Genomic DNA, 27,949 nt, shown 5'->3' with positions numbered 1-27,949 from the left:
TTAACCAAAACACTTCCATACGCACTAACATTTTTAGTTTCCACTTTTTTTAATCAAAACCTGCTATGAAAATGATAAGAACTAAAATTAAAAAATGTTACATTACATAAGGAACCAGTCTCCAGTGTCTATCAAGAATATAATATTCAAAGCAGCTTAAAATAAAGACAAACAAACCATACAACCTTTATATTTCTGTATATTAATGCTGACTAAACAACAAGAAGTCAAAAACACAAATTTTCAAGTTAAATACAAATGTTCTTTATGGTATAAACATAATATCTTTAATATACATAATATACACAAATGTACAAGAACAGCATAATTTCTGTGTTTTTCTGTAACCACTGAACACACATTCTGCTTTGATAAAAAAAAAAAAAAAAAAATTCAGGATTTAATCTGACGACAAATGGAGCCGATTTGAGTGATGCAGCTGGTCACAGCAGGGGGTGCTGGCTGTGTGGTTTCACTTCGCCATGATGCCAGAGCCTCCAGGGCATCTTTGGGGTTGCAGGGTGCCAGGTCATAAATGGCATAGACAGCAGACAATTGCACCTCCTTGGGCACACCTACAATCATATAACAAATTGTTGTATTGTGGTGTGGGTTGCTAACTACAAAACACAAAAACTAAGGCAAGTCATTTTACTACTTTTTTACTTTTTATCTTTAATTGTCTATTACTGTTGTGCTTCAATGGTAGATGTTCAGTACCTTCTGTAATGCCATGTTTTCCAAAAAGGTTTATAGCTTTTGCAACGTTTTGGACTGATTTGCATAGCATCTGATTCATTCCTAACTGACCAAGTCGTCCTGAAGAAATACAGAAAACACACTGATAATAAACAAAATGGGAAAAAAGTTTGGTTCTACAAATCTATTAAAAGGTTGTTTTTTATACAACCCTAAATCAGAAAAAGTTGGGACAGTATGGAAAACGCAAATAAATAAAAAAAGAAGTGATTTCTAAATTTACTTTGACTTGTATTTCATTGCAGACAATATGAACACAAAATATTTCATGTTTTGTCTGGTCAACTTCATGTCATTTGTAAATATGCATCCTTTCCTGTCATTCAGACCTGCAACACATTTCAAAAAAAGTTGGGACAGGAGCAATTTAGGGCTAGTAATGGTAAAATGGTAAAATTGTTAAATAATGATGTGATTTGAAACAGGTGATGTCAACAGGTGATTGTAATTATGATTTGGTACAAAAGCAGCATCCAAGAAAGGTATAATCCTTTAGGAGCAAAGATGGGCAGAGGATCGCCAGTTTGCCAACAAATAAGTGAGAAAATTATTGAAATGTTTAAAAACAATGTTCCTCAAAGAAAGATAGGAAGAGATTTGGATATTTCACAATCAACAGTGCATAACATAATTAAAAGATTCAAGGATTCTGGAGGAATTTCATTGCGTAAAGGACAAGGGCGGAAGCCTAAGCTGAACAACCGTGATCTCCGATCCCTCAGGCGGCACTGCATCAAGAATCGTCATTCATCTAGAAGCGATAATCACCACATGGGCTCAGGACTACTTTGGCAAACCTTTGTCAAGTACCACAATACGTAGTTACATCCACAAATGCCAGTTAAAACTGTACTGTGCCAAAAGGAAGCCCTATGTTAACAGTGTCCAGAAGCGCCGTCGACTTCTCTGGGCTCGGAGGCATCTGGGATGGACCATCACACAGTGGAAACGTGTACTGTGGTCAGATGAATCAGTATTTTGAGGTATTTTTGGGAGGAATGGACGCCGTGTGCTCCGGACCAAAGAAGAAAAGGATCATCCAGACTGTTACCAGCAACAAGTCCAAAAGCCAGGGTCTGTCATGGTATGGGGTTGTGTCAGTGCCCTTGGCAAAGGTAATTTGCACTTCTGTGAAGGCACCATTAATGCTGAAAAGTACATAGAGATTTTGGAGCATAATATGTTGCCTTCAAGAAGACATCTTTTCCAGGGACGTCCATGCATATTTCAACAAGACAATGCAAAACCACATTCTGCACACATTACAAAGTCCTGGCTGCGGAGGAAGAGGGTACGGGTACTTGACTGGCCTGCCTGCAGTCCCCACCTGTCTCCAATAGACAACGAAGACCCCGTACTGTTGCCCACCTTAAGACTTGTTTGCAGGAAGAAAGGGACAAAATTCCACCTGAAAAACTTCATCACTTGGTGTCTTCAGTCCCTAAACGTCTTTTAAGTGTTGTGAAAAGGAATGGCAACATTACAAAGTGGTAAATGCTTTACTGTCCAAACTTTTTTTTTAAATGTGTTGCAGGTCTGAATGACAGGAAAGGATGCATATTTACAAATGACATGAAGTTGACCAGACAAAACATGAAATATTTTGTGTTCATATTGTCTGCAATGAAATACAAGTCAAAGGAAATTTAGAAATCACTTTTTTTTTTATTTGCGTTTTCCATACTGTCCCAACTTTTTCTGATTTGGGGTTGTATGATTTGTGAGATTTTATGCCATTGTTAAAGACATTTTGACTTGTAGTGTTGTTAAAATGCACCGTCAAGCAAAAAAAGAAAATGTTCACGATACTAATCATTAAAGAAGTTTAATATTACATTTTTTTGTTTAATAATTTTACTTTTATAGATTTAATTCATTATTTATTTGACATTTAATTTATAATAAAGTATTAAAATAAAAATAATCTAAACAAAAAAAAACATTAATTTAATGTTACTTTAAATAAACTAAATACGTTCAGTATTAATCACTTCATGCAAATTCTAATTTAATAACTTACCGATCAATCGCAGAACAGCTGCTACAGAAACATCACGGACTGGGGATTGCTGAAGCCTCGACTGTGTCACCCAAGTGTTCATAATGGGCCATAGCTCTTTGCTGTTTAATTTAAAAAGTCATGATGAATATTAATTATCCATTCTATATATTATTATTAATATATTAATAATCCATTAATTTGAATTATTTAGCATTCTGTACTTGGTAAATAAATATACCCAATAACATAATCATGAGTCCACTTCCACTTCATATGTGTACACAAGAGATCCAATGTATATATATATTCCCAAGCAGTTGGGCAAAGGTCGTGACCATGACGATCATGCTTCTGGAATGTCAAAGCTTTGTCTTCTTGAAGTGCCTTCAGTGTGTTGCTGATCAATTTATGGATGTCATCAGGAGGACTCTAGGGAATATTAGGGGCAACTGTTAAAATGCAACTTAATCAAATTATTTAAATTATTAGTTATTAATTATTTGTGCATTGAATTAAAGGGTACAAAATTTCACTGTTGTGTGCTCGCTCTTCATACATATGATGCACAGAGGACAAATAACAGGGTAAAGCAAGAAATTACAGAATCTATAGGCTTTGTAATAATAATTATTGGTAATGGAATGAATCATGGTAGTTGTTCACTCGAACCATTAGAGACTGCAAGTAAAAGAATGGGCAATGAAGCATACCTTATCCCAGTGTAGATATTTAGTTAGGTAATCCAAAATTTCTTCTTCTGATTTAAGCTTGGCCACTGTATGAATGGCTTTGCACAAGGTGGTCTCATGGAAAAGCACACTTGGCCATGTTGTGACCATGAACAAAATAAGTTTAGAGGCATCAGGAAAATCTGTGAGTAAAGAATCTGGATTGAATCAACAACTTAAAATAGGAAACATGCCATGTCTCTGAAAGTCTATTTAAGTTTAGTAATACCAACACTTCAAGTTCTCAACTCTGGCCCTCCAAGGTCCACGTTCCTGCAGAGTTGTACTCCAAATTTAATCAATCAAATAAACAAGCTAAAAAAAAGGTCTTCAGGATTACTCAAAAATTATAGGAAGGTGATTTTGTAATTTGGAGCTAAACTCTGCAGGAAAATGGATCTTGAGGGCCAGAGTTGAGAACCCCTGACTAAAAAGGCTTAACAACTAAAATGATACACGTTTAAAGTTTCACCCAAAAATGAATCAGTGAGTCGATTCAGCGGTTTGGATCACCAAAGTCACGTGATTTCAGCAGTTTGGCGGTTTGACATGAACAATCCGAATCATGATTCGACTTGCTGATTTATAACGCTTTGAAGCTTCATGATGCAGTGTTTTGAAATCAGTCATCACTATATAAGTCGTTATTTAGGTTTTCTTTGCGCACAAAAACTATTCTCGTCGATTCATAAAATTATTGTAGAACCACTGTAGTGAGATGGACTTTGTCACGACGTCTTTAGTACCTTTTATGGGTCTTGAGAGTGTAAAGTACATTGTGCCAATGGAGGCCTTTCTGAGCCATCGAATTTCAACTAAAATATCTTCATGTGTTCCGAAGATGAACGGAGGTCTTACGGGTGTCGAACGACATGAGGAAAAATGAATTTTCATTTTTGGGTGAACTAACCCTTTAATTAGCATACCATATAAATATAAACACAATGGGAATAGTTGCTGTAAACTCACCCTCTTTGAGAATGCTGTATGCAAAGGCAAGGGCTTTCTGACTGTCTCCTATCTGTCGACATATCCCGGTGTAGACTCTACACAGAGCTTGTATATTTTCACAACTCAGAATGCTCCTCTCAGTCTTTAGCTTAGTCAAGATGGCAGACATGAATTTTTCTGCTGAAGACTAAAAGAAACAGGAAAATAAATGCAAAGGTGTGCATCAATATCCTCAAAGCTGCATTATCTAGAAAAAAACATGTGACTTATGCAAAGCATAAACACATACCTGATTTACACAGAAATCAGCAATTACGGCCTTTTCTTCATCAATCAAAATCGGCACCTGAGATATTCTCCCAAGGAACACATGGCTCTTAACAGCAGGCAAAACATCAATACAGGACATTTCAACTTTGGCCAGTGCTTCTGAGATTTGACAATTGTTGTCCATTGTGTTGTTGTCTGGCTTTTTCTCAATTCTCTGCTGATTGCTTTGTATTTCTTGGGGAGATTGGATGGACTCTGTTTTAATAACCGTTTGATGATCCTTTACTTGTTCTGCAGGAAAAGCAACACCAGGAGGAGCAGGTGAGCAGTTATCAAGTCTGAGTCTTTTAGCACTCTTTGGCAAAAGCATGTTCACACCTGTCTTTTTTGGTTTCTGCTCTGTTTTGGTAAAGGCAGTAGATGAAGAACTGATTGTTTTATTTCCTGATATCTGGTTAACAGACGGAGGGGAGGTACCATTCTCATTGCCTGCTCGGTTCAGGTTAACATTCCCACGAAGTATGTTTAATGTGCGGGCACGTGCAGAGAGGTCGGGATACATCGTATCCAGCATCTGCATGGAATTTTCCTGAGAAGCAGCGGGAGGGGAGGAGGATAAGGCAGATGATGGGAGCCGTCCTGGGACCGGAACAGCATGTTTTGGAGTAGCTGATCCAAACTGAAGTGGTGAGGAGGGAACTCCACAAGATGGTGACGGAGTGGTCAAGCACGGAGACATTGAGGCATCTGGAAGAGCGGAATCAATAACAGGCACTGACGGTATCGTCTTAGGTGACTTTGGTCCATCTGTTGGTAATCCTGATGATACTGAAGTAGGCTTTAAAGGAGTGTGATGCTTTACAAACCTTGGAGGAGTAGCAGTCAGTGGCATAACCACTGGAGGTAGGGGTGGACCCATCTCTGTTCGAACCTTCCCAAGAGATAAACATGAGGTTGGTGTAATATGAGTTTTGGTGTGGAGACCTGGAACAAGTGAAATATTTTCACCTTTTTCAATGGTAGAATATACTGCATCCAGAGTACCTTGGCATGGTGTGCTGGTCTCCTCAAGACTATCTACTGCAGAATCTCCTGATGTTTCCTTGTGGTTATAAACATCACTGACCAAATTTCTGACACCAGGGTTATAGGCATCAGTTGATATCTCCTCTGCCTGCTGAGATTCAGTATTGATTTGCACTGGTGTTTTTCTTGGGATGGCTGAATCATTTTCTTCAGTATCTTTAGGGTTATTTTCTTGATTCAGTAACTTGCACACATTTTGAACAGTCTTGTCATTTTCTGGCTGTTCAGTATCTCTTTTATCCTCAGAATGCATGATTACTGTGGAAAGTTCAGAGTGAAATAGTGCTCCGTTCTCAGAAAGCAATTCCTGAGGCTCATCTCTGGACATTTGCTTTGCAGTGGAAAACTGCTTATTCCCAGAAACATTGTCCAACTCTTCTGAGGGGATTCTTCCTTCTGACCTTGAGTGAATACCCCTAACCTTTCTCTTCAAACCAAAAAATCCTTCATCTTCTGATGATGATGATGATGATTCAGCCTTTGAGGGTCTTAAAGGGCATGCAGCTCCCTTTTCTCTTGCATCCAAACTTTTCTGATCTTCTGTAGGCGTTGAACCATTATTCTCAGCACTATCTTCAGGTTGACCATCCTTTTCAGCCAGCCTTTTTTGAATGTCATGTGTTGATAAATCTGCAATAGTCTCCATTTCTAGAGGTACAGAACTCTTTGATTCCTTATTGTCAATACTGTCTAACTGACTACAGTTAACGACAAGTGTTGAAACGCTCTTGACATCAGCTTCCAATGTCACATTGGGCTGTAGCTGAGAAGTTTTGCTTTCTGTAGATTCAATAGAATTTGTGTGCACTAGCTCAGACTTTATATCCTGCTGAGGATCTACATTTTCCAACAGATTTTTAAGATTATTAGTGATTTTTGTATCCTCCAATTGTGTTCCGTCACCATGTTGATTCATCAATGGAAGCTCTACCACAGTTTGTGTGGTGTCACTTTCTAAGGAACTTTTCACACTGTGTCCATTTTCGATATCTGTCTTTGCAGTTTGACTCGGAGTGTTGGCCTCACAGCCATGCGTTACCTCAAACACGTTCTCTACCTCCATGTGTTGGCTTTCAGACAAAGTGTTTTCAAGATCTAAATTATCAACAGTTACAGCTGATCTTGCATGAGTGTTTGGGGACAAAAGTACACAAGTTTTTTCCACTTCTTTTAGTAATGACTTCTGATCTTCAATATCTGAAGGTTCTAATTTTGCGTTATTTTGAAGAACATCTTTATGTAAGCTTGACAGTGTTTCTGGTTTTCCATTATTTGATTGATATTCCTGTTCAGTATCGGACATTGGTAGGTGATCATTCACACTGACCTGAAAAAACAAATTAAAAAAGTGTTATACTATAACACAACTGGCCAGACAGAAATATTATTACAGTTACATTTTACAAGCAAGCATTACAAGGATTTAACGAATTGCCTTAGGCAACATAATTGTTGATTGTTAAATCTCCATGGATACCACTATATTTGGGGTGACATGCAAGACTTGGATTGCGAAATCCTAGAGCACAATTTCCATGTGCTGAATATAACTGGGGCCGGTTGCATACACCGTTAAGAATAGTCTTACAAGTAAAGACATTTTTTTCTCAGAATGCATGATTACTGTGGAAAGTTCAGAGTGAAATAGTGCTCCGTTCTCAGAAAGCAATTCCTGAGGCTCATCTCTGGACATTTGCTTTGCAGTGGAAAACTGCTTATTCCCAGAAACATTGTCCAACTCTTCTGAGGGGATTCTTCCTTCTGACCTTGAGTGAATACCCCTAACCTTTCTCTTCAAACCAAAAAATCCTTCATCTTCTTATGATGATGATGATGATTCAGCCTTTGAGGGTCTTAAAGGGCATGCACCTCCCTTTTCTTTTTTTTTACCTTTTACTAACTTGTTTAAATCAGTTACATACAAACGTAGATTGGCCTAATTTGATCCACAAAGACTGAATGCCCCCTGACTAACTGCTAGTGGATCAAACAAGGTCTTAAGACACTGTCTTATTATAATAACTATGTTTATGCAACTAGCCTCTGGTGTAGGTGTTGGTATGAAACTTCATATATATTTTTTCTAAACAATGCACATTTGATGCTTGCTAAACATATCGAATCTGATCTCAATAGAAAGGTTCAGAAGCAATTATTTGTTACAAGTTATCAGCTACAGTCCAAGTGAAGTCACAAATAGTTAATTGAAGTAAAGTCAAATTCATGTCAGATGCATTTTAATATTTGCCAAGTAAAAGACCATGACTCAAGTCCATATCTCCGAAAAATCACAGTAATGGCACTACAACTTAAATCACTTGAGCATTACAATGTAATTGAAACATAAATGTTCACTCACCAGCTCTATTGAGGGGCTATGCACAGGTGATAAAGCTGTGGGCAAAGGCTTGAACCACTCTTTGATACCCTGCAAATCCATAAAATAATCTCCATGTAAGAAGTCTCCATCTGTCTTTTCCTTTAGTGAAGGTCTATTGGCATCATCAGTCCAAGTGTTTACATGCTCAAGCACATCTAAACTTACTTTCCTCTTTCTACTTGGTGTACAGAACTGTTGGTCATTATTCTGCTTTTTCAGTTTTTGAGGTGATGATTTAGGCCTACTGATCGCTAGATCGCTAGATCGCGGTGATTTAGATGTGGAGCATTTTGAAGACTGAAATTGAGCTTCTGGACTGGGATTGCCTAGAGATGGATGGGAAACCTGTCTTCCTAAAGGTCTGTTAACAAGTGGTTGAGAAGGTATTCTTTTAAGTTGGCTTTTCAAGAGTGTTGCCTCTTCCCCTGTAAAATAAATATGCATCGCCTCTTCATCAGAATTAAGCTTGGTGACTTGACAATGAAAAGTAAAGTACTTCAGCAAAGTAAAATTTTGCGTAAATCAACACAAGAAGGATTACCAGCGATAAACAATTTTTCTTGCGTTTGGGATGAAGTCTCCACACAATGCCAGAGTTCTTCCAGCAGCATTCTGACTTTGCCTGATAAGGAAACATTATCAACTGCCATGCGATCCAGATATTTTCTTTTAAATATCCAAGCATTTAATTGAACAACTGAGTGTCTAACAGTTTTAAACAATGCATACCTTTGTCAATTAGTGGCTCCGCATCTGTTTGAGAAGACGTACTCTTTTTTTCTAAGATAAAAATAATTCAGTTTAATGACTGAAAACAAATATACTAGGTGTAGATACTAGGTGGTGTTTGAATTCAAAAATCATACCTTTGTTGAACTCCTTCTCAAGTTTATTCAGTGTTTGCTGAAAATAGTAAAGAAAAAATTGCAAAAATAATCAGAATGAATGATTATGGGGTGCCTTTTACTTTATATTTCACCAGACGATATAATTTACAGTAAAAATTGTAACCTGTGTTGTGTACAGCATTTCTTCGAGTCTTCTCTTCTCATTGTTTAGGACACCAATTTCATTGTCCTGTTTAAATTTTGTCTCTGTGTACAAATAAACAGCTAGACTTTAACTTAGATTTGATCTCCAATCTATATAGTGCACAAAAACATTTGCTGGAACATAGGTAAGGAGATCAGAAAACAATCAAATATATGTTTTAATATGCTGAGATAGTACATATTCAGATAAGTTAAACAAATCTAAAGCTGAATTAAATTCATTCATGCAGTCTAATATGATTTATGTATAAGATCTCTAGCACAGACCTTTTAGCACCAAAAGTTCATTCTCAAGGTTTCCTTTCCTATGTAGAAAAAAACATACATGCATTAAAACATTTTTTTTTCTTTTCTGAAGATCAATGGCCAATTCAACACTAACAAAAACTTAGTGTATATATATATATCGAAAACAAATGGACAAGCATTTGTCATTATGATTTGTGAACAATTATACTTTCTAAAATAGACCCGGTGGGACTTACATAATCAGTGTCTTGGCATTCTCCAATTTGAGATTATCATGTTCCTCAGCGGTTTGAACATATTTTCTGAGAGAATTCTTGAAATGAAGAAACCCAAAAATGGGTCAGAAAATTAATAAACAAAAAACTATGACAAATCAATGAAATGCAAAACAAAGAGGCAAAATACAAATAGTATATTAACTCTAAATACTATATTAACCTTAGAGGCAATCTAAGGTGGTACTGATACATTAAAGGGGGGGGGGGGGGTGAAATCTTGATGACCTATAGAGTAGTATTGCATCCTTCATATCTCCGAAAAAAGTCTTTAGTTTTATTATATTTATAAAAGAAAGATAGGCTGTACTGAGTCTTTCCGAAAAAAACTGAGCGGCTGGCGGCGTATCGTGTGGGTGGAGCTAAAAAATGACGAGCGCGCGCAGCTATTGCGTTGAGAGCGTCTGAAAGCTCTGACATCCTTAAACGTGGACAAAAAAAACGTTATCCTAAATAAACCATGACTATCAATCCAGAATCAGATCTAGAGGCTGAAATTGAACAGGAGAAGCAGAAACGACGACTACAGCAGGACGTCTCAATTGTATGTACTACTGTAACTTATAACGTTATATGCTTAGCGGCTTGTCATGCTCGCAAGTTTTACAACATTTGTGTGTTTACTTGTGGTTTAAGATGACATAATTTGCTTTATGGACTATTGTATGCAATTTAATGTTAGCAGTAGCAAGCGGAACGGCTTTGCACGTCAGACTAGTGCGTGTTTACATAGAAAAACAATGGAATAGTAGCGCATGAACGAGTCGATAGGTAACAACACAAAGACATTTGAAGCGGTTTTACTCACCGCTTGCTTCCAACATACATTGTAAAAAAAAGAAAAATAATCAGGTCTTCAATTGAAAATTTTCAAGTGACCGATCACATCATTGAACTTCTGTGAATTGGTGCAATTTAATTCACAGAAATTCAATTTGGCCAACAAAAAAATTTAGATGTGATCTGTCACTTGAAAATTTTCAATTGGAGACCTGATTTTTTTTTTACAGTGTACGACCGTGAACCTTAATCGCTGGAACTGCTCCATCTTTCAGCATTAGACGAGCTACAAATCCGGAGTTGAACTGTACCTTGTTTATAAACCATCATCGCCGAAATTCAGGGAACAAACAAAAACACCTGCGCAACTCCGTTGCTGCTCCAGAAAAACAAACTCCATCCACTGTCCCATTAACGCTGGGTTTTTCGGGAAGCTGTGCAGGGTTGTCTTGCCCTGACAACCAAAAACACACTTCCTTGGTGACATTGTTGATTTCGTGAAGTCCTGTGACTGCAGCGTGCAGCTGATGACTTCCCTAAAGCATTTCCTCTCTCGCTCTAGTCGAGCGTGCGCGCCCTTCTGGATGAAGAGCCCGTACGGCCCGTACAAGGACATTCCGCCCTATCTGACGTCAGGTAAACCCATACTCGAAAAAAACTTCCCGAAACTTATGAGAAACCGGAAGGACAGGGCTCCAGACTGCGACCAAATGGTCGCATTTTGCGACTAAAATTTGAGAGTGTGCGACTGAATTTTACATCCAGTCGCACATGTGCGACCATTAAATTTGCCTGCTGTCGGTACTGGAGAAATTAATAAAATGCACTTACTATTTATAATTGATAGACGTTATATCTGGCAAATTCTATCTTTGCCAGCCATTTCTATATGAGATAATATTAAACCATTTGTCCGTGATGCATTTTTGCTATTCGCAATCCAGAAGAGAGAAAGCGGGCGAGCTCTCTCACGTGGAGCTCCAGCACAACACCACAGTCAGCTTAATGAGTGATGATGGCCAAGAGAACTAAACAAAAGTTTAGTCTGCTTAAACTTTAGGGATGTGCTTTGATATTAATTTTATTTTCGATTTCGGCTTCCAAGAATTATAAAAAGAAGATATGAGGTAAAACTATTCCTAGCCGTGTTCCGTCGAGCGCAACATTCTTCCCTTCACAGCCTTGCGCTGTCATTTCTCCCTAAACCTAAACTTAACGTCAGAATCAGTGATTGTTGTAAACTGCAGTCTCTACTGTTGCTAAACTGCGGGATGTGTTTGATAATAAAGAGCTATTAAATGCACAATAATCCGCGCAAGAGACGCTGTTTCCAACTTCAAGGCGGCTTATGTGTGTGTGCTGCGAAATGGACCGATTTGCGCTTTATTTTTAAACCATCAAATACACAACAAATAGCCTGTGTCAGAATGACCGGATTGGAGAGTAGTTACTTTAACAGTTTATATTTTAAATGGGCGTAAATAGTTTGGAGAAATAGAAGAATATGATATTATTAGTTCAGCGTTCGGTCTTAAAGGGGCAGCGTCTAATAAACCTGCTGACGATTGAGCCATTAATTCGAATCGAACAAAAGGCAAATAGAAAATATTCACATCTCTTGAATGAATAACTTTAGCTTTTATAAGCGTTAATCTATCAATTTATACAGTGAAAACTATGCAGTGTTATTTTACAGTTCATTACTTTATAGTAGGTTTGTTCTTTCTAAGTAATATTAATGTTAGCAGACCTTCCGAATGCCTGCACACTGGTCCATTTACAAATAGATGTTTTATATTTTTGTTCAAACATTGCTGTTTCTTTTGCTATAGATATTTTACTTTTCAGATTATAAAACCATGTTAATTATGTTCTTAATTATGTTTTTTTTTCTTAAAAAAAAAAAAAATTATATATATATATATATATATATAACGGTAAAGTATAATAAAAAGAACCGAAATTAGAAATTAAAATTGGAAATTAGTAGATTTGGTTAGCATGTTGATTTACAGTGTGCGCCCCTAAATTTTCTGGTTGTGCCCCGATACCGAGCCGATACCGAGTACCGATTTCTTGTCATGGTGATCGGCCGATACCGATTCCAATGCTTCACTGATTTGTAAGCTCTCTGATCACTGTTAACCTTTTTTCAGATTAAAAAAAAAACTATAGATGTTGCCTTTATTATATTTTTATGGTAATTAATTTAATGTAACTATTGTTTTAACAGGGTACTATATAAATCACAAGAATTATTTATTATACAGTGAACATTTTAATATGCCTTTTAAATGGGGTTTCTGCATAACACTATGCATATCAGGATACTTAAAGTAAATTGATTTTTTTTTTATCCAAATAGAAAAACTTAGAAAATATAGCCCTATTAAATAACTTTATAGGCCTGTATTTTCTACGTTTTTCTTTTTGGATAAAAAAAAAAAAATCAGTATTTATTTTAATAATAATTTTATTTCACATCCTGCCCAATGATGTCCTAAAAACAATGTTGATATTGAAGGCTATAAACAAATACAGTGAATGTAATGTAGGCATTACATTAATGTAATGTAATGTAATTAATAATTTTGTTTTTTAATTCACTGAACTAAAAATGAAAATAAAAAACAAAAGCATATTAGCCTATATTTGATTACCCAATTATAATGGTCACTGTCATAAAAATATACATACTTATAGGTTTAAAATTCTAAATATGGCACATTTATTGTCCAACAACAAATATTTTTGAAATATGTATACTTTAGTAAGAATTATTGCGTTCTATTGCGCTCTGTCTGTTTGGCGCGGATGCGCGCGGCGGTGCTCGCGGAAGTCTGAATTTTAGCGGAGATTCACATGCAGAAGGCTCGTCGTCTCCTGACAGCAAAATGGACATATTTGCATGACTTTCTAACATTTACAGATGGAGAATATCCCTGTGAAATGTAAGTTATAGACTGAGGAAAGCACCACATTTCAAACGCATTAAACACCGCAGGTATCTGTCTGTCTGTCAGCACAAGTATCTCTCAGAGCATCTGACAGGCCAAGATGCTTTAAACTATACGTGTTATCTATATCTTACCAGTTATTTTAAAGCCCTTAATATAAAGCATGTGTCATGTTTAGGACAAATTGTATCATGCACTTTCCCTGCATCAGCTCACTCTGCGTACTCCACTGTTTTTCAAATGCGTTCGTATCAATCTACTGTATATCGATACTTCCGAACAGCATTCGCCCATCCCATTGGACCAACTGACCCGTGTTCAACTGCTGTTCACGTGGAACCCTTCTCCACTTCTGCCTTTAAAGCTCTCGTTTGAATATTTGCTACTATTACTACCCCACGCGTCATGTACGCCCTCACGCGATGACGTCATGAAATTGCGATCGGTTCGTGAGGTCGGCCAAGTTAGTGAGTACCGATCGAGTCATAAAATATGATTATCGGTCGATACCGATCTCTGGCCGATCGATCAGAGCATCCCTAATTTTTGGCACAGAAATACTCCATCAAACGTCCAACTTTTCTTTTTTTTTTTTTACTTTGTCCAAGTTTAACATTGGAATCCAAGTCTTTAACAGTGTAAAAAGCTCAGTATGCATGAAACAGCACCCCCCCCCCCCCCCCCCCCTCCAAATAATGCACAGCTTTTGTTTGGACTGAACAATGCTTTAAATCACAGATGTAACTTCAAAGAACCTCACCTGAGTTTTCTGCAGATCCTCCTTGAGTGATTTATTTTCGGTTTTGAGCTTCTCATTCTCCAGGTTTTGCTTTTGCATTGTGTCTGTGAAAATGGTACAATTTCATGTTTATGGACAATACAAATTAGGGATGGGAATCTTAAGGCACTTAACAATTCGATCCGATTCTGGGAGTAACGATCTGATTCCCAAAACGATTCTTAAAGGGTTAGTTCACCCAAAAATGAAAATTCTGTCATTAATTGCTTACCCTCATGTCGTTCGACACCTGTAAGACCTCCGTTCGTCTTCGGAACACAAATGAAGATATTTTAGTTGAAATCTGATGGCTCTGAAAGGCCTCCATTGGCACAATGCACGGTTCACTCTCAAGACCCTTAAAAGGTACTAAAGACTCACTGATTCATAACGCTTCAAAGCTTTATGAGGCCGTGTTTTGAAATCGTCATCACTATATAAGTCGTTATTTAGGGTTTTTTTGCGCACAAAAACTATTCTCGCCGATTCATAAAGTTATTTTAGAACCACTGTAGTGAGATGGACTTTGTAACGACGTCTTTAGTACCTTTTAAGGGTCTTGAGAATGAACCGTGCATTGTGCCAATGGAGACCTTTCAGAGCCATCAGATTTTAACTAAAATATCTTCATTTGTGTTCCGAAGACGAACGGAGGTCTTACGGGTGTCGAACGACATGAGGATAAGTAATTAATGACAGAATTTTCATTTTTGGGTGAACTAACCCTTTAACATACATTTTTGGTAACTAATTATCCTGCTGTGCAAATACATGAGCTTTACATTTTAACCAAAATTGGAGCTAATATGCGTTTTGTTTTTAGTTAGAATATCTGTTTGACAGTATTGCCATATTAAAAATGATTATGAAGATTTCTTTCAATACTTTTATTTTATTAACAAAGTTATATTCAAGATTAACAAGCTCTAATGAAACATAGTAAGCCATACAATTGCAAAGAACAAATCTTTAAAACATAGGCTAATGCAGAAGAAAAACAACTTTAGCGCTCACTGAGAAGCCAAATTCAGTGTGTGTGCATAAAATCTCACATGAGAAAACTTGCCGAGCTGCAAGTCATGTTAGAGATATTTAACGAATCACTCACCAAAACAAAGTCTTTATTCAGAATTTTCCATTCGTTTGAAACATTGTGCAGTAGTTCAGCAATATTCGATAAGTCATTCCAAAAATTATGCCACAGATGTTGGTAGGTTTATGTCCCGGCCACAGCATCGGAGACATAGGAGTGTTATTAAGCATTATAACACTCCACTTCGTTATTTCGCCTTAGAATTTCGTTTGTTGGAAATATGAACTTAATTTAGAAGTGCTTTTGAAATTAAAAACTTTTCATTTAATAAGCAAAATACATTTTGAAATGGGGAGGCAGCCGCAGCGAGCGCAGACCGAATGGCCAGAGAAACGGAGGAGCGACTGCTGTAAGGCGTTTGTGCAAAACTGCATAAAACGTGCGGGTGTTGCCCTCTCACCGGGAAAAGTGTCCCCATGGGTGTGACGCCACTGAGCAGGTCGTAGTTTGTCCATTTTATCTTAAACGAAGCCAATTCACCAGCATACGAACGTTCGCCTATAAACAGATTTTTCTGTTTGGCCGGTGACCGCGCGTGCACGCACATTGGTGAAGTGGCCGTTTGAATTGAACACCGAATCGATTCTGAATTTTTGAGAATCGATTCTGAATCGTTGGATAACGAATCGCGATGCATCAACCTTTTCTCCCACCCCTAATACAAATATGATCCAATAATTCAGTGAGTGTACTGGTTTCAGTTTTGATCATGTTTTTTTCTTCTTCTTTTTTTCATTAATATGATCAGCACTCGTGGCATATAGGGCCTGTTCTAAACTTATCCTAAAATAATTTGTGATGTGTGTACCCTCTGATTGTCTTAAGGATTCTTCAGCTTTTTCTTTCCTGGGAATAGAGAAAGATAAATACTGTGAGTAGAAGACATCGTCACAAGCGCAACTAATCAACAGTGATACTTCAGGGGAGAGTGGTCTTACAGAGAAAGTGTCTGAGCACTTTCAGCTCTCAGTCTGTCGACATCTTCACATCTCTGCTGATACAATTTCAATTCAGCCTGTTGTATAAAAAAAGCAAAAAGAAAAGAGAAATTAGTATGCACATATTTCCAGTCCAGTTAGAGTTAGCGTCACTAACTTCACAATGAATGACCAACTTAAAAGGCCCAGATATACCTCAAGTAAAAGGAATGAACAAACTAGTGTGTCATCGTTGTTTTAGCCTAATATTGTTTTGAAAATGTTCAAACTAACCGTGGAGATTGGTAATAATAGGTAAATGTACTCTGATGTGGAAATCTCCAGTTCAGTTCTTCTGTTCAATCCATCAATGTCAGATGCAAGTAAAAACAAACACACTGGAAAGCTGCTGCTGCGCTTGTGCAAACATCCACATCGCTATGATCAGATGGTTTCTTAACTGCTGTTTTCTCACCACTGTAATTTATGCGGTGTTATTTTGTTATTTAGAGAAAAGTATGCAGCACGCAATTACATTTTCATCTTAACGCTGCTTTCAACAGCTTGGGAGGCGGTGGAATCGGCAACAGTATACAGCTGCAAAAGGTTTTTCAAACTTTTTTTACTCCAAAGAGAAAATTGGAAAAACTTCACTGTAAGTACATCGGGGCTTTAATTCAATACATAAGTGCAGTTTTTCAATCTCTCACACGAGTGAAGTGTTAGTGATCTGTAAAACTAGCTGATTAAACAATACTGCTGCTGCTAGTCTAGTTGGAAAAACTAGTTGTTTACATTTTTGCACATTTAATGTTTTGCTTTATTTTTTTTACATAAGGTAAAGTTAATATTTAATTATTTTGAAAAGTGCACTCAAAAAGGTCATCAAATAACCAAATGATATGTAAAATAAAAACAAAATAAAAAACGCCTTGACCTGACTGCATATGCCTACTACAGCACATGATTCCATTCAGAATTACTAAACACAGCAATTAAGAATTAATAAACCGATAAAACTATCGGTTTACTTTATTTAATTATGAAACATTATCCTGAAAGTGTGTGGAAACAATGTGAATGTACTGAAAAGTGTCTGTGCATAAAAACGATGTGCGATCAGTGCATTGAGAGAGCACATACACAGTTTGTTTGTGCATCAATATAACAGAATCACGCATGCTTACTGTACGATTCCTGTATGTCACCGTTAATCGTCTTTACCTTGATTGCAATCCTCATCCATCAAAACTTTACTAGCGAGACGCAGGTTTGCTTTATCCAGCAGAGAAACATTTTGCATATCATTTAGACATACAGCGTTGGGATGTTTTGACGTTCCGTTCAGTCTGTATTTCACATAGCGCGATGTGTGAGGGCTCGCACTCTTCAGAAACAATGACAGAATATGACAGAGCTTGTGTTTTAAAGCGAAACACACTGGAATGAATAATTCACTGAAAACACAATGTTAATCTCTATCTCTGCCATCTCTAATGTAATCAGCCTGGTTTTCTTCACATTAGCGCTGATCATTGGACTGAAAAATTTCCAGTTTAATGGCATGAAATGATCTGATTGCAAAAATGAACTGAAAAGCAAAATCGGGTCAAGGGGTTAGAGAATAGAAATTTCCGTCTACAGGTATTGTAGACACTTAGCGTCTACAAACTCCTGACTTCGGATATCATCTAACTGCGTGACGTTAATTACCTTAATGATGCAATTTCACGTGCTTCAGTAATTTACATATTTTTATTTACGTTAAATTACTTTAACACGTTAAGGATTTAGAATTAATTGCATGCGCTAACACGTTAACATGTACAACCCTAATTTATATTAATATTTTTTTAAAGAAAGTTGGGAGAATCTGTATTGAAATTGGCAATGAGATTCAGGGAATTTTACTGGAGTTGGTAGCGTTTAATGCAATTTTGGAATTGTTAACCCTAGTGTAGGGGTGTCGAAATTAATCGTTTCTTCGATGCATCGTGATGCAGACGAGGACGATTCGGTATCGGTTCAATAATAGACCATAACCGATTATAATGTGCGGTTTATTTTCTGACGTCATTTGTCACATACGTGCGTTGTCGCGGTAGCATACAATGGCAGAGGGAGTCGAGACACGAGTGAGAGTAATTAAAATGCTCCAACTACTGGGCACATTTTGGCTTTTATGAACAATCTGGTAAGCACGACCTGGAGAACACACATGCAGTGTGTAAATCAAAGCTATCCGATTTATCTAAACGATTACACCTGGGCACATGAATGTATCTCAGCAAAACGGATATAAATCCGATCTACATTTCCTGCACTATATGCAGATTTATTTGAGTTCACGTCACCGAAAACAACAGCTATGAGCTGCATTATAATGATCACCATTGAGCCGTGCGCACTCCTATAGGAGTAGGAGAGCGCGCGGCAAAAGCACTGGTCAGATCATTCCGTTTCTTTACTTTTAAAGAATATGATTGTATTTTGAGCACCTGCAACTTTACTTTCGGTAGTTTGTGCGTTTACTTGATGAAGAGATACTCAGCCGCTCGTCTGCGGGATGCGTGCTTCAGTAGCGCCGTCATATCTGGCTATGTCATATAGCCCATAACAAGCTCACACGTTAATTTTTTTAGCGTTGTTGCGAGGAGTAAAATTTACAAATGTGGTTTCAACAACCAGATGCATTTAGACTTTAGTTTTGACTTTATTGAGCGGAGACCACCTCGTGAAGTGGCATTTAGTATTTTATATTTGCTCTAAATGCTCATGTTGTCTTCTGTGCCCAAACTTGAGTTTTGTTAGATACATTCAAGAAGCGTGCTTTCTTTGAGCAGGTAAAATTAAAGGTTCAGTTCATATAACTGACTGACAAAATTGTATGAGGATACAATGAAATCGTCAATGCATTGTGATGCATCGTGATATCGAATTGAACTGAATCGATGGCCTGATAATCGTAATGGAACCGAACCGTGAGACCAGTGTAGGTTTCCACCCCTACCCTAGTGATGGTAAGACATTAAGGGGTTTGAACACAAACCTTAATTTTCTCCAGCTCGGTCTTCATCTGTTCATACTCCACAGTTTGTTTCTCTAAGGGCTCAAGCTTCAGTAGCACCTCATCCAACTGTCTGTGCAGTTTGCTGCTCTCTCTGTGAAAAACACATCAACATGTTTCAAAGTCATTCTTCAAATACACATTTAGTCAACATACTTAAAGGTGCGGTTTGTAGGATTGATAGTGGTTGAAGTGGATACTGTAGTCCAAATTCATAATATTGGCGAGCGTCGTTTCCCCCGCCCCCTAAATATTACCTAATTACAAATGACCTGTGCTAATATCAAAGAACTTATCTGTAGCAAAAAAGTGTAAATGTACTTGTACAGCAATGCCTTGGATTTGCATTACTTTAGTTGCAACATGACAAGTACAATATCTTTGGAATCATTAGGGGTATGCCTGTTCTTGTAACAGGCTGGTAAATGTGTACTGCAAATCACTTTGATAAACAGCAGCTACTTAAAGCATAAATGTCACCTAAAAATAAATCTATTACACATATAATTGTAGTGAAAAAGAAAATAAGTTCTTACCTCTGTGATTTCTGAAGCTGTGAATTTTGGTCAAGGAAAACCAAGATGGATTCAGAGAACAATGTTAACTTTCAAGTTTTGTGTTCACTGCCCTCCAGACCAGTGTATGTGAGTGGTACAGACTACGGAGTGGGTAGTAGAGTGCGATTGTGCCTGGGGCAAGGAGCACATTTTCTATTTAGAGTTGGAATATGTTTTTTTTTTAACTTCAGGTTTGGACGTTTCTCTAACTAGCAATGATGGAATAGGAAATGGAAAATCCATATTGGAAATTGGGTTGAATAATTAATTAAGTGATATTTTAAAGGAACAAGGAAAGGATTTTTCCCATTGCTGTAGTCAAATACAAATGCTTGGTAATAGGGTGTAGCGATACACTAATCTCACGATACGATACACGATATTCAGCTCACGATACGATATATATCACGATATTCAGCCAACGATACGATTCGATATAATTCGATACACTTACATCATTTTCTGAAAGATTTAAAGGGGACAGAGTGATTTTGGTGACATCTTGTGAGTGTTTCATTTACTTGGATTGAATTAACTGAACTGAAAACTAAAATCATCAATTACACAATATATGTCTCTGACTGGACAGAGAGTCTACAGCTTGCAAATGCTGGACAAAATGAATCAAAGAAGTGTTGAGAAAATTAGTTCCATTTATTGAAACAGTGCAAACTGTAGCTTACAAGCCTTTGAAAAGTAAATAAAGTGCAGTATTGCAATTAACAATGGAGTTTTAAAAATTGCAGCAAGTGGCCTGTTCTGAACAGTTTCTTTGACAGCTTTTTTAGCTTGACACTGACGTTTGGTAGTATTTCCAGAGTATTTCACGTTTGTGTCACACAGCTTGCAAATCAACCGCGATGCTTTGTCTAAGTCAAGGGTCTCCAACCTTTTTTCATTTGAGAGCTACTTTTTAAAAAAGAAAGTCAAAGAGAGCTACTCATGTTATATAATACTTAAAACTCTTAAATAATGCATCATAATTCTCATATTAACAACTATCCAAACTGTTTTACACCTGAAAGAGTATAGTAGTAGTTCCAGTAGTCGGTACAATACCACTATTTTTTTTTAAATAAATGTTTTATTATATATGATGATAATCATAAGTAAATAATACATAAACATGTAAAGGCTGCATGCTGTTTAAAAGTAAACATTGTTTATAAATGAAAGATCAAGTGAAAAATAAGCAACCATTAATAATTATATAATTAGTATTATTTATTTCATAATTATTATTATTAGTAGAGACGTATTATTATTACATAGAGACGTAGCTAAATTTACTGTAGGCTACAATCTGTAGTCAATCTCTTCACCTTAAACCGAACTTTTATTTTGACGGGTTGCTGTGATTACCAGTGTCTGTGTTCATGATGATATGACAGAGTGGGTGCGCGTCTCAGTCATTCAGCTCCCTAGTTCAGTCAGGGCACTGATCAGGGAGTCAGCCCATTGACTTGTGTCCTGATCAGTGCCCTGACTACTGAACCAGGAGCTGATTGAGACGCACCCAGTTTTCTCAAATGAAACGGTAAATTCTCATGAAGTGACGGTTTATGCGTTCGTGTCGGCAGAGACTACAAGAGCGAGTGCGTGCCCGCTGCGCCCGTCATCCACACAGACGCATAACATGCAGGAGTAATTTTGCAGTTTATTATTTACAGACACTAGTATATATTCGGCTTCAGTCTGGAGCCCTGCGCTTAAATTAACACGGAAGCGACTGAACGCAGCTGCTATGGTGAGCTATTTTTAGAACAGACCCGCGGGCAATTCGTGTTGTTGACCCCTGAGTCTAAGTCGTCGCTTTCCTTCTTCTTTTTAAACCCAAAGTGCTCCCACACATCTGCTTTAGCATGAAGGCGCTGGATTTATATTCGCCGCCATTTTTTTTAATCTCCTCGCACTGATGCTGCGTTCTATTATTTATCCATGTCGGAGCTCCGACTAGGAAGACAGACGTTACCTAGCAACACGCACCAACACGCCCCCTTTCCTCGGATTTTGCCGCTCGGAAGTTTGGACAACCGTGAGGACACCGAGCAAGAATTCCGAATCGGAATACAAGATGGCTGCGACCTGTGTGACTTGTAAGTATGAATTGTTTACATTGTTTTTGGACCGATTTAGTTGTTTAAATGTTCATTTGGCAAAGATGTTCAGATATCTCTATGCCTAGTAGACCTACAACAAACGTTCATTAAAAAGGGTCCAGTACCCGCCTTTTTCAAACTGGCGCAGCGCTGACTCGTGGTAGGTAACGTTAGAAAATGCATGATTTGATTTGATAACGTTAACCTAGATTATTGTTAGCTATTATTAGGCGCATAACCAAGTGTGTGTGCGGAGTGTGGAAAGCGCACTGCATGACGAGGCGCCGTCCATGTTTTTCTCCGACTTGGACGCGCAAAACATACCAGAACGCTTGAAGTGTGGAAGTGACGTCATATCCGAGGGCCGAGTCGGATCGTTGACCATAATGGAACGCACCATGACTCCGTAAACAAGAAGAGGTAGACGTCGGCGTCTGTGTAAAGTTAGTAGTACGGGTAACTTGCTCTACAGCGATACTAGCGGCTGGCTAACCAAATCGCTCTTCCTGCAACGCAAATGGGGGTAAACACGGGGATTTGAATGGGACTTATGTATCGATACTCGCGGCTTAAAAATCGATACTTTCTTGGGAGAAAAAATATCTATTTATATCGCAGAATTTATAAAATTGCCCAGCCTTACTTGGTAACTTGCAACGTTTGACACTTTTGCTTCTTTTGTAACTATTTTACTTGGATAAGGGAAAAAAAATAACTGTCCAAATTGTCTAAAATGTAATGTACTTGATATCAGGATTTATAAATGGTTCAAAGAATGAAAAAGAAAAACTTTTTTGTCAAATGTTTTTATGCATTTCACACATACCAACTGAGCAAAGTTGCACTGTGATTTTACACCAGTGGTGTAATAGAACAGTGACACTGTCTGACAGTATAGAAAAAAAAGTTGACTTATTAAATGCAAATCACATTTACATCCAAATGTTAATTTATTTAATTTCAACCGGATACCATTTGGAAAGGATGCTGCATGATACAACGAAAAAATGCCATTAAAACATTTGTTTCCAATTCAGTATTAACTTTGTTTCTTAAACTCCTGTATAAAAGTAACATTTCACTGTCAACCATGCTGTTGTAATGACTATCAGCATGGCTGAGATTACCTGAGGCTTAGTGTGGCCGGGCTGATATTCAATACAATAGCACTCCTGCTCATGTGATGTTGCAGGTACCCACAAATACAATAAAATGAAGCAGTAAATCAACAGACAGCATGACAAAAGCAAGAGCAATGTTATCGTCTACATAGCTTTAAAAAGGATATCATCACACTTCTCTTTGTATTCACTCAATAGACGGCTGAAATAAAAACGTAAAAGTTAATAGAAGATAATACTGATATAGTTTTACTTGACAAAAGCAGATAATCAGAACCTGTTACTTGCTGACATTTCAATTTTATTACAGTACTTACAAAAAAAACCCTGAAAATATATTCCTTTAAACATTCTAGTTAGAACCCCTAACCCTAAATATTAAACTTTTGCAACTCAATTGCAATTATTAAAGTTTGAACCCTTTAACAAACATGTTCTATTCAAAATTAAGTCTTAGGTATGCTGTCTAATTTTATTAATTTACTGTAAAACGCATATGTAATTAAAGTGTGTTTAAAAATTAAGAATCTTACTTAGATTACGTACTTTTGTCAGTTAAATAAAGTTTAATTAACAAATCACAGATTCTTGTTTTTACTGCATTTTACAAAATGTCAACTTTTTCTTGATTTGGGTTTGTGTAACAACAAACGTTAACCAAAACTGGCAACATAAAAATTAGAGGTCGACCGATTCATCGGTTTTGCCGATTAATCGGCGCTGATAGTTGATTGGTGGAACAATCGTTATCGGCAAAAATCCACACCGATTTTCCGTGTTGCGTCTATTGCTGGAGCGGCTGAGACGGGTGCGCTGTCATCACACAGTACAAGAGCTCTGAGAAAGGTCTGCTCTGTTGGCATTATATAGCACGAGAGCGGCCTCTAGAGGCGAAAAAAACTCACTGACGCCTTGTGTTTACATGCGAGGCTGCACGCGGCGCTGAGCGGAGAGTGCGGACACATCAGATGCGCGTTAAAAAGAAGGCAGCGAAACGGTATGAATACAGAACACTACAGTACTTGTTTCCAAATCATTATAAAGTAATACATTTTTTGACTAGATGCTGCATTAACAGGTAAATAAATAACAGCAGTGTGTATGTTTGTCAACGAGGCTGAGAGAACGCTAACATTAGCAGTACCTCAAGCAGTTAAAACAATGTGATAAAAACACACGCAAGTCAGACCTAAATGTTGCAGTTATAAAATTATTGATGTGAGAAGGCAAACTGTATCGTCATGCTGCCGACAGAAACATACAAAGCAGAAGCGCATTCATTTTTTATTAGATAATCGCCTTCTAAAAAAGCAGACTGTTTGGAATTGTATGAAATGGTAACACTACAATAAGATTCCATTTGTAACATTAACATGCAACATTTTATTTTTATCTGTTAACCTTGGTTAATGTACTATGAACTAACATGAATGATCAAGGTACAATTGTATTGCTCATTATAATATATGCTGTTAAAAATGTATGCATAATGCATATAGGTCATGTAAGCTATACATCATTGTTGCATAGGGACTTGTGAAATGTACATGTTTCTAGGTTATAGGTAAAGAAACAAATTTGACCTGTAATATTTTAATGTTTAAATTAGATTTCTATTAGAACTTCTCATTTTAATATTCATATTTATATGTTTTTAATTTAGCACATTTTCATTGATCAGTACTGTTTTTTTTATTTCTTGTTATAAAGTTCAGCAGTGTTTTACTAATGTTTTTTTTATCCAGTATCCATTTTAAAAACTATCGGTCGATTAATCAGTTATCGGCAAGTACGGTCCAACCTAGTTGTCGGTATCTGTATAATCCACTATCGGTCGACCTCTACCATAGATATCAAACGATCTGTAACAATGCAATACAATCACATATAAAACAAATTTTTTTTACTAACATAAATGTGTTGCTTAATTCGTTCATGTGATCTCATCCTGTCTCTTGTTTACAAACGACTCTGGTTAAATGAACATACATGCAATGTCTTCCCCACGTGAGATGGATATTCATTAAAACTAAAGTTCATGAATGAAGCTTATGTGGTAAGTTTACTGCTTAGAAATTCAATGCTGTTTAGATCTATGCTGCTCTTAGCTGTTATGATAGTGGCACGAGTCGGTGGGCGGGGCTACAGAATCAGGTGTTGTTCTTCCTCTGTTGAGGCAGTGCTTCACTCCACTCTCACGTCACGTCATAGCCGGGCACATTCTAAAAATCGATCGTTTGCTGGGCCTGGTGTCTATAAAAGCTTTAATTTGACTAACAAGGAAGTTTTCAGCTTTGAAACTTACAGGATATTCTTATTTTACCATGACCTTTTATATATCAAAAGCTCAAGGGAAAGTTGATTTCTCAATTCATGACCCCTTTAAATTTTTAAAACAGTCCACCATAAGTGAATTGGTAATAGGTGAGGGTATCGTGATCGAGTGTAAAAGGAGCATCTCAGTCTTTGACAACGACGACCAAGGACTGTTGAGCAGCGGTCTTGTATCAGGTGAGATTGGGCAAAAAAAAAATCCACTTGCAAAACTCCAACAATTAGTATCCTCAATTCCCAACTAACAGAAAAGGTGATGTGACAGTGGTAAACATACCTTTATCCCAACTTTTTTTGTAGTGTGTTGCAGCCATCAAAATCAAAATGTCCCAACTTTTCTTGATTTGGGGTTGTATAATAGCTAATTAGGTTCTAATTACAGTTAGATATCATGAGCAACACTTCTCTAGCTACCATAACCAGATGGCAGTGTGTTACGGGCCGAGTACACATAGGGGCCTGGTGCTATAGTATAGCAAACCTAAGTGTCCCCTTCATAGTAGGTTATATTGGTGCCACAGCGTTTTCTACCACAGGAATAATTAGTTAAAAAATGAATACAAATAAATAATGATAATATCTTCAACATTAATACAACATTGTATTTATTATTACTACAGACAAAATTACATACTAAATTTGACACACCCTGGACCACAAAACCAGTCATAAGTGGCACGGGTATATTTGTGGCAATAGCCACAATAACTAATGTAAAATTATATATATATATATATATATATATATATATATATATATATATATATATATATATATATATATATATATATATATATATATATATATATATATATATATATATATATATATATATAAATATAAAGGGGCGTGACGTTTCCGACAAACTTGTACTGCGGTTGCCGGTTAGCGAATCACAACACACTGGGCCAGCTAACCAATCTGAGCCCATTGCGTATTTTTGAGGGACTGGCTTCATACAACCCGGAAACCATCAGACCGTTTTACAAGGAGGGACAGAGCAGTGTAGAATAAAGGTCAAATATATGAAAAATAATGCAATTTTTTTTTTTACACGAAGCATGAACACGTTACAGTGCACCCCACAAACACAATCAAGCCTTCAAAAGAATGTGTTTTACCACCCCTTTAAAAGGCGATTTTCTCAATATTTCGATTTTTTTTTGCACCCTCAGATTCCAGATTTTGAAATAGTTGTATCTTGTCAAATATTGACATATCCTAACAAAAGCTTATTTATTCAGCTTTTAGATAATGTGTAAATCTTTTTTTTATTTATTTTTTATTGACCCTTATGACTGGTTTTGTGGTCCAGGGTCACATATATTCGCTGCTGCTATCCGTCCTGAAACCATTCAAACATGATGACAGCTTGTTCGTCTGGTACTAGAGAGCTCCATGGACCACGTGACCGCGAGATCACAGAAGTGTGTCACAATTCTCTTTTTTCAACGGCTTTGCCACTGACATGTTCAACTGACAGAATGTTCAACGTTCAAATGTAACAGTGGTGTCACTGCAATACTTGCATCCATCTGCATACTGTCACTGCAATTATTGCATCCATTTGCATACTAAATTGTGAATTTCCAATGGGTTTCCAATTTTTCATTAGCAGAAAACAATACGCTGCCTTGCAAGCACTGGACTGCATTTAGTTGTAAGGAAACATATTGAAAGGATACAATATAATTTAAAACAATAGTAATAAATAAAGCACTCACTCTGTGTCGACGATCTTTTGCTTGAGAGTTAACAAAGCAGCCACATATTCATCTAAGTTCTGAAAACGTAGACATATTATTAGCTTTACTTGTAATCAACTGTAATCACCTGCCAAAAACTAAACTAAACTAAAAGCATGACACTGGTACCGGCATTAAAACCCAAATTAATAAACTAATAACCAACACTAATCAGTTGCGTGCCACTAACTGGAAATCACATTCATACGATGCGACTACAAATTTAAAAACAACAATGACTAAGACGGATGTAATATAAAAAACATATATCAAGTATTCATCCACTCAATTTTAATGTTTATAACAACCAAATAATTAACAAATTAACATATTGCGTTCTTAATTATTATTGCATGGCCATCATTACTTGGGTAAGTTAACTAATTAAGCAAGCAGTAAGTTATGTTTGAAGAATAAATTCACCTGGTTTAAAATAGTGCAGTTTTGACAAGTGTCAGAAGTTGCTTCAGAGGCGATTCCTCCGGCTTTGGACTGGTTCTCCCCCGGCATCATGGTAAACATTCAATAATATCGGCGGAATTGTTTACGTCCCTCCAAATATATAAAAACGTGCAACCAAAACAAGCCCATCAGCTCATTGCGCATACAGCACGTTGACTGAGGACCCCAGGGGAAGGGCCCCAACTGCCCGCTGTAGGCGCCTGAGTAAAAAGTGATACGGTTTCATGGAACTTTTTTAATTATAGTACGGTGATATTTCATTCAAAATTCATCGCTTTATAAAGTAA

General features: G+C 37.1%; 1 protein-coding gene across 3 annotated transcripts; it reads right to left on the bottom strand.

Moving 5' to 3' along the window:
- Positions 1 to 35: 35 nt before the first annotated feature.
- ice1 (KIAA0947-like (H. sapiens)) lies at positions 36 to 27,820 on the bottom strand. Of its 3 annotated transcripts, XM_079837068.1 has the most exons (23): positions 27,624 to 27,820; positions 27,180 to 27,238; positions 23,289 to 23,323; positions 19,881 to 19,899; positions 19,327 to 19,438; positions 16,299 to 16,375; positions 16,169 to 16,206; positions 14,250 to 14,332; positions 9,714 to 9,790; positions 9,496 to 9,533; positions 9,188 to 9,270; positions 9,043 to 9,079; positions 8,906 to 8,956; positions 8,718 to 8,798; positions 8,342 to 8,601; positions 8,156 to 8,224; positions 4,730 to 7,123; positions 4,459 to 4,627; positions 3,472 to 3,632; positions 3,000 to 3,190; positions 2,780 to 2,880; positions 721 to 819; positions 52 to 575 (listed from the first exon to the last, which is right to left on the bottom strand). In XM_079837068.1, the coding sequence occupies exons 1-23, from the start codon at positions 27,720 to 27,722 to the stop codon at positions 394 to 396; spliced, it is 4,515 nt and encodes a 1,504-aa protein (XP_079693194.1). In that variant the 5' UTR covers positions 27,723 to 27,820; the 3' UTR covers positions 52 to 393. The 3 variants fall into 3 exon arrangements, with proteins under 3 accessions (XP_079693192.1, XP_079693193.1, XP_079693194.1); XM_079837066.1 differs by having other exon boundaries at positions 36 to 575; positions 8,156 to 8,601; XM_079837067.1 differs by lacking the exon at positions 19,881 to 19,899 and having other exon boundaries at positions 36 to 575; positions 8,156 to 8,601; positions 23,270 to 23,323.
- Between the last annotated feature and the right edge of the window lie 129 nt (positions 27,821 to 27,949).

Source organism: Gobio gobio, assembly GCF_949357685.1.
Source record: "Gobio gobio genome assembly, chromosome: 15".
Taxonomy (NCBI): Eukaryota; Metazoa; Chordata; class Actinopteri; order Cypriniformes; family Gobionidae; genus Gobio; species Gobio gobio.
This window is presented reverse-complemented; position numbering and strand designations above follow the sequence as displayed.